The sequence below is a fragment of the Thermobia domestica genome, chromosome 4 (genome assembly GCF_964235325.1).
Source record: "Thermobia domestica chromosome 4, izTheDome1.hap1.1, whole genome shotgun sequence".
NCBI lineage: Eukaryota > Metazoa > Arthropoda > Insecta > Zygentoma > Lepismatidae > Thermobia > Thermobia domestica.
The window spans coordinates 227593061-227609846 of record NC_137457.1 but is presented as its reverse complement, the minus strand read 5'-3'; the positions used below and the strand labels follow the sequence as shown (position 1 = coordinate 227609846).

Below are 16786 nucleotides of genomic sequence, written 5' to 3'. Positions count from 1 at the left end.
CATAAGTAAACAAGTATACACGCGTGGATATTATGGAACAATATGACAAATTTTGATAATGTAACTAGAAATTCAGGATGTTAGAAGTTGATGTTGAACTCTTGTACGTTATAATTATTTGTCAGTAATTATTTCAATTCAACTAGCGCCATTAAAGTTTTATATTATTACTTAAATTCGATTTGATTAATTTTTGTGCAACCCTTGTAAATTGTTGAAGCAGCCTTGCACGAAGTGTGCTTAGAACACTCTCCACGGCGGAAAAGAGTAATTACCATTGGAGATAATTTCAGCCAGTGTCTTGAGCTGTTGCTCCATAAACGATAATTGGTAACTTGTCTAATATCTCTCACACCTGAGGGATTATCTTCTCAGCAGGTAGAGTGGACATGTGTCCCCTCAAAGCATCCCTCTCCAGGTCGGTGATACATTAGAGATAAAGTTTACGGTGAATCTATCCAAGTGAGCCAATCACCGTCCATTTTCTATCCATATGTTTGTCTTCCACCATGTCAAATTTTAGTGAAGTTGAAGATGACCTGCGAACAAGAGACACGCGGGAAAAGTTTCTATTACGCCTGGTATTTCTGGTATTTAATGCATGTGGTTTGCTATATTACGTATACATTTTCGGAGCCAGGTGGAAGGCCGGGTCCGAACCTAGTCCCCTTCGGACGCGTGAACTGATGGAATTTTAGTTGCAATCCAGATGTGGAATCGAGAAGGCAGTTCCAATGACGATGAATATTCTGGTTTCGTTAAATCCAAGTTAAGTTTTAAGAAACCAACCTCACCTACAAAAGCAAATAGCATTGTATACTTGTATACAATATACTTGTACATTCCGCATCATTTTTTCGTGAAGCTGCCCTTTCATTTTCACTCCTTTCCACACGTTGAAGTCTGCTCCTTGACAGTGGGATTATATTTCTATTACATATTTAAAAATCATACTATGGTGAGGAACAAGAGTTTTAAGTCGTATAGCATTTATTGGATTATAAAAGGTCAGGCGGGATTAGACATTTTTTCTTTAGACATTGTTATTTAAGCACTTTTCCATCACTGTTAATGCGGTTAGAAAATTGTAATCTTCTTTCCGGAAAGAAGTACATGTTACGAGTAAATTACAGCCAGCCAATCATGTCTTACAGCTAGAAGGTTAAAGCTGGAGGGATTAATTGAGAATGATACTCTAAAAAAGGGAATTATTTTTTGTTAATTGAAATGTAGGATTTAAAATACAGAAAAAGATGACTAATTGTGAAAAAATATAAGTAAATCCGCTGTATTATAACAATTAACTAAGATCGATAATTTGAAACATTCAGTAACGTTGACGATACTTTCATGTATCAAAATAATAAATAATGAAAGCGGTCAGGGCAAGTCTCTCACAGTTACTTATCTGGGCTCTGTATCCCATGTAATATATATATACAGTCTGTTACAAAATAACTGCACCACCTAAGAAAAATCTATACATTTTGCGAATTTTTATAAATATTATGAAAGATATTAATAGCAATGGTTTCAAATTATTTCTCATACATCGTTTGGTGTTTTATCTACTACATCTATAGAGACAAAAGATTCAAATACAATATATTACATAATAATAAGCTACAAATAGCCATTATTACAAAAAATATGAACATATTTGTTTTCATGCACTTTGTATGAACGCATGTTAACATGTCATTAATGAACAAGAAATGAATGCGAGTTTTTTTTTTTTTTTTTTTGAACAGTACTGTTAAGTGTACAAAAGCAATAACTGTGTATATACCCCATTCAGTACTTTGTATGTTTCCCATGTGCAGCTTTCAGTGCTGCCAACCTACTTGGCATGCTGTGTACGAGAGATTGGCACAAGGATTCGTATAACTCATGGAACCAGACTTGCACCACAGCTTCAATAAGCTCCTTCCTTGTTTGAAAGCACTTCCCTGAAAGCTTGCGAGACATGGTATGCCATAAATTTTCAATAGGATTCATGTCTGGAGAGTTAGGTGGCCACCACAACTTTTGGATATGCATGTCTGCAAACCACTTCTTAACCACAGCAGCTCTGTGACACGGCGCATTATCATCTTGAAATATGAAGTAATCAAACTTTTTGCCTTCTATCCCTTGCTGTTGATACATGTAGAAGTTTACGGTTTAAAATGTCCATGTAATACTGTGCATTAACTGATTTGTTGCAAATTTCTAATCTTCCGACACCTTTCGACGTGAAACAGCCCCACAGCATTACACTCTTATCAAACTTCTCTGTCGATGATATACAATCGCTATTAAGTTCTTCTCCACTTCTCATCCATAGTCGGACGCCATTGTCATTCCCAAGCACCCTAAACTTTTTCTCATCGAAGAAAATCACATGTTCACATTCTTCCACACCCCACGCTTCGTACATGGTAAGATATTGTTTCCTGGTTCTTACGTGATTTGTGTTAAGTGCTGGCTTCTTTGTAGGTATTTTCTTCCAAAATCCTTGTTCCTTTAGCCGTCTAACAACTGTCACGTAGCTTACACTAACACCAGTATCATCGGACACAGTTTGAGCAATTTGACGTGAAGATGATGCTCTGCTTGTCAGAGCTAGGGCCTTTATTTTTCTGTCTATACGAGGGCTTCTTTTTCGCCTTCGACCACATTTGTCTCTCAAAGAGGACTTACTATACAGTGTTTGCTTTTGAATAACTCTACCAACCGTTGTATGATGCAGTTCAAGTTGTTTTGCAATTTGATGTTGCGAAGTGCCACTATAGTTTAACGCCAGTATCTTCCCTTGTATACGAGGGAATGTATCGTTCAGTATTTTACTCATTTTTAGTATGTAATCACACTAACCATTAAGAAACAATCACAAAGCACTAAATATCATATACAGATCATAAACTGCAATCCACAATCACAAAAGGTTACGTACGGAACAAATTTTCATCAACAACGATTAGCGGATCACCATTCACTTGTGCATACATGATTCAATCATTTGCATAGTGAATGCACTGCCACTTGTTGAGCAAAGATCACACAAAATCCATGAGTAGTAATAAACAAAAACACATCAAAATGCAATGACTAACAAGTGTATGATACGTTAAGTCCCGTTAGAGATAAAATTAATTAACAATTTTCTAAGGGAATTTAAAACCTTGAAATTTTAGCAGGTGGTGCAGTTATTTTGTAACAGACTGTATATATATATATATATATATATATATATATATATATATATATATATATATATATATATATATATATATATATATATATATATATATATATATATATATTCATGTACGTAGATAGCATAAAAACAATGCATATAACAACCCTTTTAGCTGCGATCTCTAACAACACTCAACTTTTTGCTATAATAATCTTCCTTAAGTCTCTAGAAGAAGAAAAATATTGGCGTCAGTGTGTCTCACCATGCTAGTGATATCATTCAATATATTTATTTTCCCCATGAATTAGTAACATAATACCTAATATGGAAGTCTCCAGTATTTACATGAATTTGATTATATCAAAGTCCGTAGTACTTTTAATGACGCGTCAACTAATCTAATTTTACAGAGAAAGTTATATAAGAGTCTAAGTTTTATCAGTTTAGAGAAGCTTGAGATTACTTACTCCACCGCAATACTTTGTTCTAAAATCTTGTCCATCTTGGTCAACATCGTAGATTTCAAGATAATCTGTGCTGCAGGTAGAATTTGATCCTAAGTCGAACTCTGAAACACAAAGATCAAAATTGATTTTTTAGTAGTTTACATTTTTCAAATAAACAGTACAAATAGTTCAGATATACAAAACGCTAATTCATGTTCTTTTAATCCCTAAGGTCTCCTACTCTTCCAAATACTGTGACAAGATGGAAGAATACAGTTTATCTTAAACTAAGCGGACGAAGTTTGTCAATTTGAGAAAGGTAGAAACATGAAGCGCTTGTAGTTCCTATAGTCATCACTAACGTGACCATCGTATTTGATACTGAAAATGGCGACGTTCAATTGCGACGATCATTCATTTTGTTCACTTGCGTTTTGTGGATGTAAAAATGAATGGGGTTACGGCTAGTGTTCAGAAAGTAATAGTGACTGTCTTTCGACAGCATCCTGACTCACTGTATTCCAGAATTACGGCTGCCTCTCACAAAAATGTTTTGAAAATTAAACTCATTTCATTCTTGCAGGCAACCACCCAAGAAGGTTACAAGAATCTGATTTTCTTCGTAACAAGTTTGAAGTAATGTCTCATGCTCCATATTCACCAGCAAGAGATTTTTGGTTATTTCAGAGAATGTAGGGAGTTTATTTTCAATCAGGTTACCGGGTATCAGTGATTAACAGTGTCAAAACAGATAAACAAGCAAGGACTATTGGCGGTTTTACAAACTTACATATTGTGAAAACAAAAAGGAAACATTTAGAAGGAGATACTGCTGAGAAATGATAGGCCTACTAGTTTTATCTGTCCAAGATAAGCAGTATTCACAAAAAAAAAAAAAAAAGATAATTGAACACACCTCTTATGTAAAAGAAAATCGTATTAAGAAAAACTGTGTTGTTTCAACTGATATTTTCTCTAGACATGTAACTACATTAATTGAGTCGTCCAGTTCTCAAACGGTTCTTGTCCATTTAGAGAAAATCCCAGAAAACCTAAAAATGTAGGATCTGCATATTTTGTAGAACTGGGAATACTTCAGTGTGTTCATGTGAAGAACTTGAACATTCTCAAATATTCCCAGTTCTACAGGACTCATATATCTTACAGCTTTTGTCGGTTTTCTGGGATTTTCTGTAAATTGACAAGCGCCCTTTTGGAGCTAAATGGCAAATATAATTTTATTGGTTGTGGCATATAAATTCATGTTTGATAATAGTCACATTATGGTCCAAAATCTCATTTCTTTCAGTTCTAAGAATATAAGAAACTCAAGTGTGTAAATAATTTGTTCCTCTTTAGTTCTGTAGGTACACATAGATTGATTGACTGATTGGTTTCTTGTGGGTTAATGGTGACTCCACCAGTGAGGCTATTTGTACCCGTCACTGTAACATGTACATCGTACGCGCCTTTGGCGTGGGAGACCCGGGTTCGATTCCCAGCGGGAGCTCGTGTGGTTCGGATTCCAGTAAGTCCACGTCTCATATAGCGTGGCTGCAGAAAGGGACACTAAACCAAAATCAATTCAGCTATAACATGTACATTAATTATTCTAAATAAACTTCAAAAAATATAGCACATTCTACAAAAGAAAATATTAAAAATTAAAAACAAATTTAAACAGAGGTGCGTAAAAACTAATGGTATCTCTATCTATATACAGTGTATATATATATATATATATATATATATATATATATATATATATATATATATATATATATATATATATATATATCCTAACGGCATTGTCAAGGCTCTATATTTGTATTTTACATTTAAAATCGCAACCGGGTGTTACGCTGCCGTATACGGTCGTCCGTTCATCAGCCTTGTTCTTCGCGCGCACAGTCATTCGAAGGCCTAAAATCGTACTCTGTACACAAACAGTTTATGGTTGTGCTCTCGGAAAGCCTGGTACTTCTGCTTCTGAAGGTCAAAAAGTGGGAGAAAAAAAGCATGTGTAGAATGTAAAGAGGTGCAATAGTGACTGATACTTGTAAGAAACATATTCATTTGTAGTTCTTGCACATTCCGCCTGTATCGCTATTGTGGCACAACGTATATTGTAACTGCATAACTCTTGTACACCGTTTGTAGGTCTGGCGGTGTAAGTGACGACCGAAACTATGTTGTAAGCACTGACTGCGATAGGACAATGCTGTGCTGCTTTCGCGTTACTTTTTTCTCCTTTGTCATTTGTGAGACGCCAAACCTGTTGATTTTGCTTGTTGCACGCGCTGAACGGGTTCCTGCGGAGTGAAATGCTTAAGAAGTTGACTACATATTCTTATGTACGATAGAAATATAATAAGTACTTTGAATTATAATACGGTTTTAAATTGCTTAACTGTTGAAAAAATACGAAAATAAAGCTGTACTTGTAAATGTATATTAGTCGAGGACGTAGCTACTGACAGTGTTGATTACAGATTTTCTCGTGTTAGAATTTCATTACACTAGAGATGAAAAGCAGTACTGCAAAAATTCATGTAATTTATATTGAGCACTATAGGAGGCAATGTTCATTTCAGATTTTCCAGGGCGGGGGGATTGAATAAACGATGGGTGAATATAGTACTGCGAAAATTCTGTTAACTCAGATTCAGCACGCTTAGGAAATGCCCTAGAGGGAATTTCGAAGCTCTAGGCCCCCGCGCTACCTCTATAATCATCACTGACTGCCATTTCAATAATGTGTTTTATGGTCTAATGTCCATGTTCCCATCCTTTCCCTCCCCCTCAAACTGGACACTTGATACTTTTTCTATGCCAAAGTTTTGTGCTAGTTTTCTACCGAAACCTTGAGTTTTTTGCGCTCATCAGTTTCGAATTAATTGATTATTTCAGTTTAGGATTCCCTTTCTGCATCGAGGTTATATGAGACGTGGACTCAAAGATTAAGATGAAATTTGAACATAGTAATCGTTCAAATTTTGTAAGAAACTCCCACCGGGAATCGAACGTGGGACTCCTTGCACGAAAGGCGCGATTGCTAGCTACTAGAACAACGGAAATGGCGTCACCATTTTCGAGTCTCTTCAAAATTAAGTTGTATTTACACCTTACAAGTTGTATGTACTTGAACTTAACAAAATCCTTATAAACGTTTAAGAACATGTTGAAAAGGCCAGCAATCTCTCCCTCTCTCTCCCTCCTAAGTCGTGTGCTATTTAAAAAGTATACTTTAAAAATTATAAACAAAAACTCCACAGTCGCACATACAATTTTGGATGGCAAATAGTCTACTTTTATCTTAATACATAGGTTTACATTAATAAAACTCAAAAGTTGAATTCTAACTTTTTTTAAGTTGTATCAAAACTGCCACTATTCGTCTTAGCACTAATGATAACTTTGGATTCGCCTTTAACATCCGTCATTTTTGATAACTTTTGAAATTTCACCCTTCCCTATTCCTCAGGGATGAACTCAAACGGCATGGAAACAGTCATTATCCATCTCAGTAACTGAACCGAAAACTATGGTTTCAACACGAATATCGACCATTCCAATTATTTTTAAAATGTTACCTCTCCCATCCCAACTGCTTGGGATGCTAGGGGTTCCTTACCCTCCCGTGTATTTCTTTCCAGATTGTAAGACATATATGTATCAAGTTTAGTTGGAATTAAACCAAGTGTTACATAATTATGTAGGAAAAATGTTTTAAAATTAATGGAGGTGACATTTGAACTGCAAGCGGCAGAATTCAACTACTTCCGGTTTAAGATTGATCACTGTAGAGCAAAAGACGTTAGTAGAAAGCTAAAGGCGGTTTTTGAAAAAACGATTAAGCGTCCTAAGAATGTATCATCGATATTCTTAACCTACATCTAAAGCAGAAAGTGGTAGCGATTAACTATTTCCTGTTTTAACGTTGATTGCTATGGAAGAAAAACTGTAATAGATAACAAAACGCTGTTTTCCGTAATCGATTAACCGTCCAAAGAATACATTTCATCTCCATCCTTTACCCTCTACTCAAATAGGAACTGGTAGATATCAACCTCTTTACGGAAATAAATAGCAACACGCAATTTTCTGCACAAGAACACAAGAATATAATTGTGTTACCAATCCAACCCTTCTACTAACACCGGAAGTGGTATAAATTTACTATCACTTCCTATTACATTATTAATTAAGAAAATATTGTGTGAGCCTCAGTGTCTTCATCAGGGTTTATTCAATACAAGCCTTCGTGTGGCTGGAGGCTTTGCCCTCAGACCCGCAAATTCGTTCGGTCTAACGCTTTGCATCTCAAACCTGCAATCATCAGTGTTTGCTCGGCTTAAGGCCTCGCACCTCACATACCTGCAAGTATACTGAATTTCAGTCCAAATACCTGGGTTCTTTCCTAGCAGGCCACAGTTTGTTCGGCCTATGTCCTTGCACTTTATATATCTGGAAGCATAACAATTTCAGTTCAAATACCGCGGTTCATGTCTTCAAATTTACGGGATCCCGAGATATTGACATCTTAATATAATAATAATTGTGATATCCACCTCTATTCTCTTCCAAACCTTTTCCTTCCATTCTAGATCACAATCAAAAACGCTGAAATATATATCTGATTATTAGTATTACGCAGTAAGTTTTATAATAATATTGTACAGTTAGTACGTTGGTCCATCCTGTCCTTACTCCGCACGAAACTCTTGAACGAAACTGAATTTGACTTCTGTTTTTTGCAATTGATAGCTAGAGTAATTATCTCGAAAGAGGTCGTTAGTAGAGGATCATAAACCAGGAGGTTGTGGATCATAAACCAGGAGTGGTAAAATCAACCATTATTGCTTTTAACGTTGGTCCTGTAAGCCAAAAAGGGTAATAGATAGCAAGAAACGGTTTCCGACAGTCGATTTATCATCCCAAGAATACCTTTCATCTCCATCCTTAATACTGTATTGAAATAGAAAATGGTAGAAATAAACTAGTTCCCGCTTTAACATTAAAAGAGTAAAAACGGTAATATATAGGAGAAGCAATTTTGGGAAATCGACTAAACATACCAAGAACACCTTTCATTTCTATCCTTAACACTTTGATAAAACTAGAAGCTGTAGAAATCAACAATTTTCGGTTTATTTTTCACTACTGTGGAGCAAAAACTGTAATAGATAGGGAGAAGCTGTTTTCGACAATCGACTGAGCATCTCAAGTATACATTTCGTCTATCCATAACACTGTAATAAAATCAGGAATGACAGGGTGTCTACTAAAATTCCAAAATGAAATTTCATAACGTTTTCTTTAACAAATCATTAAATTTAGTAACATTCTCAAGAGCGAAATTGAGTGCGACTTGAACCGAATTTTCATGCACGTGATAGAAGAGTGCTTTGCTTGTGATTTGGTAGCGTCTAAAGCCAACCATAGACATTTTTGGTGGTGATAGTTGACGTTTTATAGAACTAAAATTTCCAGTCTGTACTTATATTTGAACAGATAAAATGGATCGTGACCAAAAAGCAAACTTTCTTGACTTTCATGACCGTTTTCTCATTTTGTGAGTTTCGTGACTGACAGACACCCTGGCAATCCAGTATGACTTCCGGTTTCAATTTAATATACATAGAACATGACCTATAAGAGACATCGAGAAGAGATTTTCTTAATGAGTTAGTGTTCTAAGAGTAGGTACCATCTCTTCTTTTACCCTTAATCAAACGTAATTATTAGAAATCAACTATTTCAAGTTTTAACGTTCGTCGTTGTACAATCTTGTTCAAGCAATCTTGACTACCCACCCTGCTATGAAAGATGATATTCTTGCAACCGAATAGGAAATTATAATACTGTGGCTCTAAATAAACGTCTTAATCGACCAAAGAAAATTCATATTTATTTGATTTAATTCTGACTGTAGGTAAGACTACAGGCCTTTCCAAAAAGAGGTGATTGGCAAAGTTTTCTCGAACAAGACTTTATATGACAAACGGCAGTAGATAGCACGACACGGTTTTTGTATTCCATTAAGGGGCCCTAGAATATATTCCACCTCCACTCTAATCACTAGACTATAACACTAAGTTGTAGTTATCTACTTCAACTTCTGGTTTCAATTTTAGTTGAAAAAAATTGGGTGATCCTGTTTACTGTTTTAAAAGATTTTGTTTTAAAATGAGAAGTCCTAAAGCCAAATTTCATGTTTCAAATTTCATGTTATTATATGTTATTATATGAGTAATGATTGCTATTCTCACCTTTTCCCTTCCTCTTTACTACTAAGATATAAAAATAATGCTGAAATACGTGTTAAATTATTTTACAATGGAAATCCAAATACCAAATTCCAAGTTCCCAGTCCTATACGTTTCGGACATAAGGGTATCTTATTAAGGTAAGTCCCACCCCACTTCCTCCACTTTTCGTGAATTTTCAAATTTTTTTCTTAGTGGTACCCCACGTCACAAATTCTATGTAGGTGTAAATTCCAAGTTTCTAGCTAGTCCCTAGAGCAGTGGTTTCTAATCTCGGGGTGCGAGTCTCTGACAGAACTAAATTCAAAATTAGAAATATTACGAATGTTGTAACAAACATTAAATTAAATATCATTTAAACACGAAATAGCTATTGTGTAAGAACTGTGGTTTCATTAAGGACAAAACAGGTAAAATATAATATTCCTCTACACTACAATGCTATGCAGGAGTCTTGCTGGAAATAAATATAAATTTGTGAGAATTATGGTTATTATTATTTACTATTATTATATGCAAGCCCGTTCTTCGTACGGGTAGAATAGGTTTATGGGAAATATTTGAAAGTTATATTTGATCACCCTTTCACTGATACGTAACTTATTTGAACAAAAGTGAAACAAAACCCCTAGCTCGACTATATTCAAAAATGTTTCATCTGATGGAGTATTTATTCTTTGCAAGAAATCTAAATTCTCTTCTGCTTTTACAATCTTTTTTTTTTTTTTTTTTTTTTAAGTGAGTTGATAAGATAGAAAGATCCCACGTGCTAAATATGTTTAAAGATTCATTTCAGACGTTTCAAACACTTTGTCATGTCGGTCATTTTATAATTACAAAACGGCAAATTAAAAGTTTTAGAGATGGTCCTGTAACCTATTATGGAAGCAGAATTTTCGAAAACGCTGGGGCATATCCACATGGCGACTTCGTTAAGTAAAAAGTTTATATACCTAGTTTAATCTTCTTGGCTAAAGAAGATATTTAATTTTCGGCGTATATATTAACTCCTCCACCATCTTAGGATACGAATTTTAATGAAACTGACAGTTAAAACCTGGCTTCAGCCAAGTGCTAACCCTTTCTAAAATTATCAGTCATTTTCCATGAAATGAGACAGAAGTGGAATTTTGGAGATCTCTGGATGGCGTGTCTACTTGGTTTCTATATTAAATTTCATCTTCATAACATGAGAGATTTGCAAGATACTGTATTTTTAGCAAATATTTTAGACCTTGACCCCTTTTCCCTTAGGATATACATTTCAGTGAAATTGGCATGATGAAACCATGCTCTAGAATAGTTCTAAATATGTTCAGTAATTCTCCTCGAACAGTTCAGTCCTTGAACATTCTATGATGATGAGACAGCAAACGCCGATTTGAATGTCGAGAAATAAATAAATTAATTCCTCCCTCCCTCTGCTTAAAAGGATAATTTCGAAAACTCTGAAATACGTATTCCTTTCATTTTAGTTCAGAGTTTATATACCAAATTTCACATTTTGAATTTAAGCGAATTTCACATTTCATGACATTTTCTGAATAATTAGTGGTAAATTTTAATATTATAGAAATCGTCTCTTTTCTCTATCTTTAAGACGGGAACTTCTGGAAACATAAGTTCAATTATTTTTAGTTAAGAAGTCAAAGCCAAATTCACACCTCCAACGTAAGCAAATGCAGAAATTTTAATAGGTAGATACTATCCTCCATCCTCTTCTTAGGACAGAATTTTCGGAAAAGCTGAACATGTATTGGTTTCTTTTTAATTGAGTTTAATTTTGAAATGTGACGTCTCCAATATAAAGAATTGTTACATTTATTATTTTATAAAAATAAATGTAATAAAATACAGTTGAAAAATTAATGGTATACGGCTTACTCTTTTCTTGTTTAGGTGAGGACTTTTCAAAAACTGTGAGAAACATGTTTAGTTATTTTTGATGCTTAGTTTATATGCCTAGTTTCATCTTTTTACTTCATGGATTAGCAACATACACTATCATTTAAAAAACGCTATTTACGCCCCTAAGAACACATATTTCCAAACATCCTTCCTTACCACTTGCTTTCGTCAAAAAGAGTATTCTTGTTAACTATTGTACAGTATTATGGCTTAGTCGATAATGAGTAACTCACTTCTATTGTCTTATACACAGTATATTGTTATTTTTGTTACTATTACTGGTGATTTGAGAATACAATGCTGCAACTAAAATTGCAGAAAGGGTCAGACAAACACATGCGCGAATAATGTGGGCGTGAAGTATATATGGTTTAAGAATGGCGGCGCTTGTTAAAAAGGTCGGAACCATTGCTCTAGAGGATCCCAAAACTTTAATTTAGAAAACACAACGTCTTGTATCATTCCCTACTTTATGACTATACAACGAATAATCTATAAGAACATTCTACTTCTGTTAAATTACCTCACTGAACAGTACTAAATGATAACCGAAAGGTAACGTGAAATGGCGGCTCCACACAACTAGATCCGCTACTTCTTTAGGTAAACATTAAACATAATACCCAAGTACCATTATGGGTAAAGTAAGACTGTAGAAAAAATGAACCTTTCCTCTGACAATCAAACGAATAACAGAACCTGCACGCAATAATAATAATAATAATAATAATAATAATAATAATAATAATAATAATAATAATAATAATAATAATAATAATAATAATAATAATAATAATAATAATTCAATTTCTTAAAAATAGTTTTCAGAAATAGAGGAAACTGCAGTCTAGTAATAATTATAAGGGACCAGCTTGAAATGTATTAGCCACTTCTCAACTTAGTGAGGAAGGAAAAAGTTGAAAGTAAGAAAGATGATAGAAAGAGAGAAATAGTAAGAAGAAGAATGCAGTTGGTCGATGATTTGAAAAACGGAATCAAATATTGGGAATTAAAAGAGGAAGCTGAAGATCGAGAAAGGTGAAAAAACATTTCCAGACCAAAACCTGAGAAAACATACACTCTCACTCACATCTCCCGTTAGTCTCAGTACCTACCAACAGGTAGAATACTTAATAATAATAGTAATAATAATAATAATAATAATAATAATAATAGTAATAATAATAATAATAATAATAATAATAATAATAATAATAATAATAATAATAATAATATACCACGATAGCTACTGCGACTAAGTTACTGCGCACGATAGCTCTTGAAAGAAAGCAATTTTATTTATTTATTTATTTATTTATTTATTTATTGCAAAGCATGGGTAGAGTAATTATTTCGGAGGAGCTAGTTAATTGAAGTAATCCATAAAACGGAAGTGGTAGAAATCAACCATTTCCAAGTTTAAAGATTGACCACTATAAAACAGAAACGGTTTCGGCAACCTATTAAACATTCCAAGAATACCTTTCATCTCCTTTCGTTACCAACCGAAAGTAGTAGAAATAAACCATTTTCGGTTTCACATTGAACACTATAGAGCAAAATCGATAATAGCGACGAGAGATTTTCTGTAATGGTAAATTCTTTAGATTGGATCTGGCAACAGATTATCGAGAAATAATGTACCACATGCAAATCAATGCCAAAACTTAGCTAAGCTCGGCCAGCAAATGTAGCGATCTTAATTAGGTTGAGGGCTGCCGACCACCGAATTTAGTTCCGATGCGGCCAATAGTTATAAGGAAAACATTAAAATACAAGCCGAGATCGGCCACGAATGATAAAAATCGTTATTTTCTAAATGATGTGCAACTCGATCACAAAATTTGGTTTGGATGAGGCAGATAGTTGCCTACAAATAAAGTACCACATACAAGCCGAGCTGAGCCAAGCTGAGCCAGTAAATCTTCGTAGTGACCCACCAAGCACAGCGATCTTCTTCGTTATGCTGTTGGCTAATTAATTAGTTATCGAGAAAAAGGGTATGAAAGTAATCCAAGTCCAGTCTGTTCTTTCCCGAGTTTGACCATAGATTATGCCAGTACTCATTCCTTAGCAATGGTTGCTAGTTCATAAAATTTGGTAAAGATCAGGCCAGTATTCAATTTAGAAATAAACTCTAGTCAAATCCGTAAAGAGGATCATATAATATGTTCTCAATTAATACGGAAACCGGAATTTGTATCGAAATTTTTTCACTTCTGGTTTGAATAGAGAGATTACTGCCGACATGGAATACGTTTTTGGGGTACCTAATGAATTACATAAAATCCCTTCCAACTCTCCAATCTATAACACTCAATTTATAACCGAAAGTGATTGATATCTGCCACTTCTGCTTTTAGTGTAAAGGTTAGAGTCGAGATACAACATATTCTTGACACACTAACTGATTATGAAAAAAACCGCTTCTAGCTATCTATTATCGTTTCTAAACTATTGTGAACAACACTAAAACCGGAAGTAGTTGTGTTTTGCTACTTCTGGTTTGGAGTTTAAGAGATATAATAACTTACCTGTTCACTCAACGTTAAATTGATTCCATAAAACTGCATTCTTCCTATATCTTATAGTTTAACTCTATGTAAATTAAATTGAAACCGGAAGTTAGAGGTGATTTCTACTGTTCCTTTTTACTAGGGTGTTAAGCACGAAGGAGAAAGTTACTCCTGGAACGCTTTATCGATTGCTGAAAGCTGCTTCTTACTATCTATTATCGCTTTCACTCTATAGTGATAAACGTTAAAACCGGAAGTGGTTAATTTTTTCCAGTTCCGGTGTTACTAGAGTTTTAGGTTGAAGATGAAGGTTGTCCTTGAAACGTTATGTAGATCCCTGCAAAATGCTTCTTACTATCTAATACCATTTTTGCTGTATACTGATTAACGTTGAAACCGGAAATGGCTCAATTCTATTACTTTCAGTTCTACTAGCTTGTTAAATGTGAAGAGGTGATCCTTGAGAAGTTTAATTGATTGCCGAAAACATCTTCTCGTAACTTATTATCGTTTTTGCTCTACAGTAATGAATGCTAAAACCGGATATGGCTCATTTCTACCATTTCCAGTTCTACTAGAATGTTAAGAATAAAATGAGAGATTCCCTTGAAACGTATAATCATTTGCCGAAAACCGCTTTTCGCTATCCATTACCGTTTTTGTTTTTTATTGATCAACATTAAAACCGGAAATGACTCATTTCTACCTTTTTGTTTGTAGAGTCACCTCTATTAATGAACTCTCTTGGGAAAATCACACTATCTACCTATTGCAAAAGACAATTAGAAAATTCGCATCCTTTCAAATGTTATCGTTCGAAGTAACAAACGTACGTATGTACGTACGTACTAACATTACGATATTACATGTTCCACTATGTGATCCTAATAATAAAAAATCTTAAAGAGGATCGTTATATTTTTTGAAGTGGGAACAAGAAGTTTTAGTATATTCATTTCACTTCTGATTTGAGTAGAGGGATTACTGCCGAGATGGAATATACTCTAGGAGCAATTAATGAATTACCTAAAAAGCCTTCTCTCTATCCATAATATAACGCTCAATGTTATAACCATAAGCGATTGATTTCTGCCATTTCAAGTATTAGTAGAAAGATTAGAGTCGAGATAGAACATGTTCTTAGAACACTTAATTGATTTCAGAAAACCTCTTCTCGCTATTTAGTATCGTTTTAATCTGATGTGATCAACACTAAAATTGGAAGAAGTTTGGTTTTGCTACTTCCGACTTGATTACAAGTTTAAGAGAGAAGAAAATATTAATTCGCACAACGCTAATTTCATTCCTAAAACAGCTTTTTATGGCCCTATGTAGATTAATTTGAAGTTAGAAGTTATAGTTAATTTCTATCTCTTCCTGTTTTACCGGGATATTAAGGATGAAGCTGAAAGTTATCCTTGATACCCATTATCGATTGCCGAAAACTGCTTCTTACTATCCATTACCATTTCTGCTCTATAGTGGTCAACGTTAAAATCAGAAATGACTTTTTTCTATCACTTTCAGTTGTCGAATCACCACCATTAACGAACTCCCTCGAGAGGAATCACTCTATTTATTTATTTATTGCAAAAAGCAGAATTAAACAATTCACATTCGTCCAAAGTTATCGTGTGAACTAACGGCTTACTAACATCGATATAACATATGTACTTACTAACATCGAAAAGTTCCACTACGCGATCCCAATTAATACTTCAAATACCCCCGCCACACACACACACTAGCATATGTACACACGGAAGTATACCTGGTAGTATTCACACGCTTACGACGGAAACTAGAAACACACACACACACACACACAGAGAGAGAGAGAGAGAGAGAGAGAGAGAGAGAGAAAATCTTATTGTGCCTTTATATTGAATGCACCATTACTCACAAAATCAATTGAAAAAGAAAAAGGTGTAAATGAAACTTTCAAAGATTGGTAATACTGCTGCGCCTAACACATAAAATTGTTCCATAATGATTGGTTCGTAATATGATGTATATGGATTTCTTAATGATAGTATAACAAAATGCCTTCAAATTGACCACAAAATAAAAAGTGAAATTTATTTCTCAAAATTTGTAAAATTGAAGTCGGTGGGTATTATGGGAACAGTGTACAATAATAATATATGCAAATAAATATTAATATACTTCACATTTTCGAGTGGGTGAAAGAAATCTTGGGATATTGTTTGGTTTCATAATCATCAACGGATATATATATATATATATATATATATATATATATATATATATATATATATATATATATATATATATATATATATATATATATATATATTAGGGTGCATCAAACCCCCCACTGTTCACAAAGTGACTTGAACCTGGGACAGAAATATTCCATTTGAGGAATGATACAGTCCAGAATTTTTAAATAAAAATCAAAGCACGTAAAAATCAAAGGTCCACCAGAGGCGTAAACTTATACCC

At 34.2% G+C, this 16786-nt stretch overlaps 1 protein-coding gene across 1 annotated transcript in view; it reads right to left on the bottom strand.

The window, feature by feature from the left end:
- The window catches only part of LOC145683884 (cubilin-like), a 1291374-nt gene that overhangs the window by 38944 nt on the left and 1235644 nt on the right, over positions 1-16786 (bottom strand). The window contains exon 68 of the mRNA XM_081755522.1: positions 3649-3749. Coding sequence (XP_081611648.1) covers positions 3649-3749 — 101 coding nt within the window. The remainder of the gene's footprint in view (positions 1-3648; positions 3750-16786) is intronic.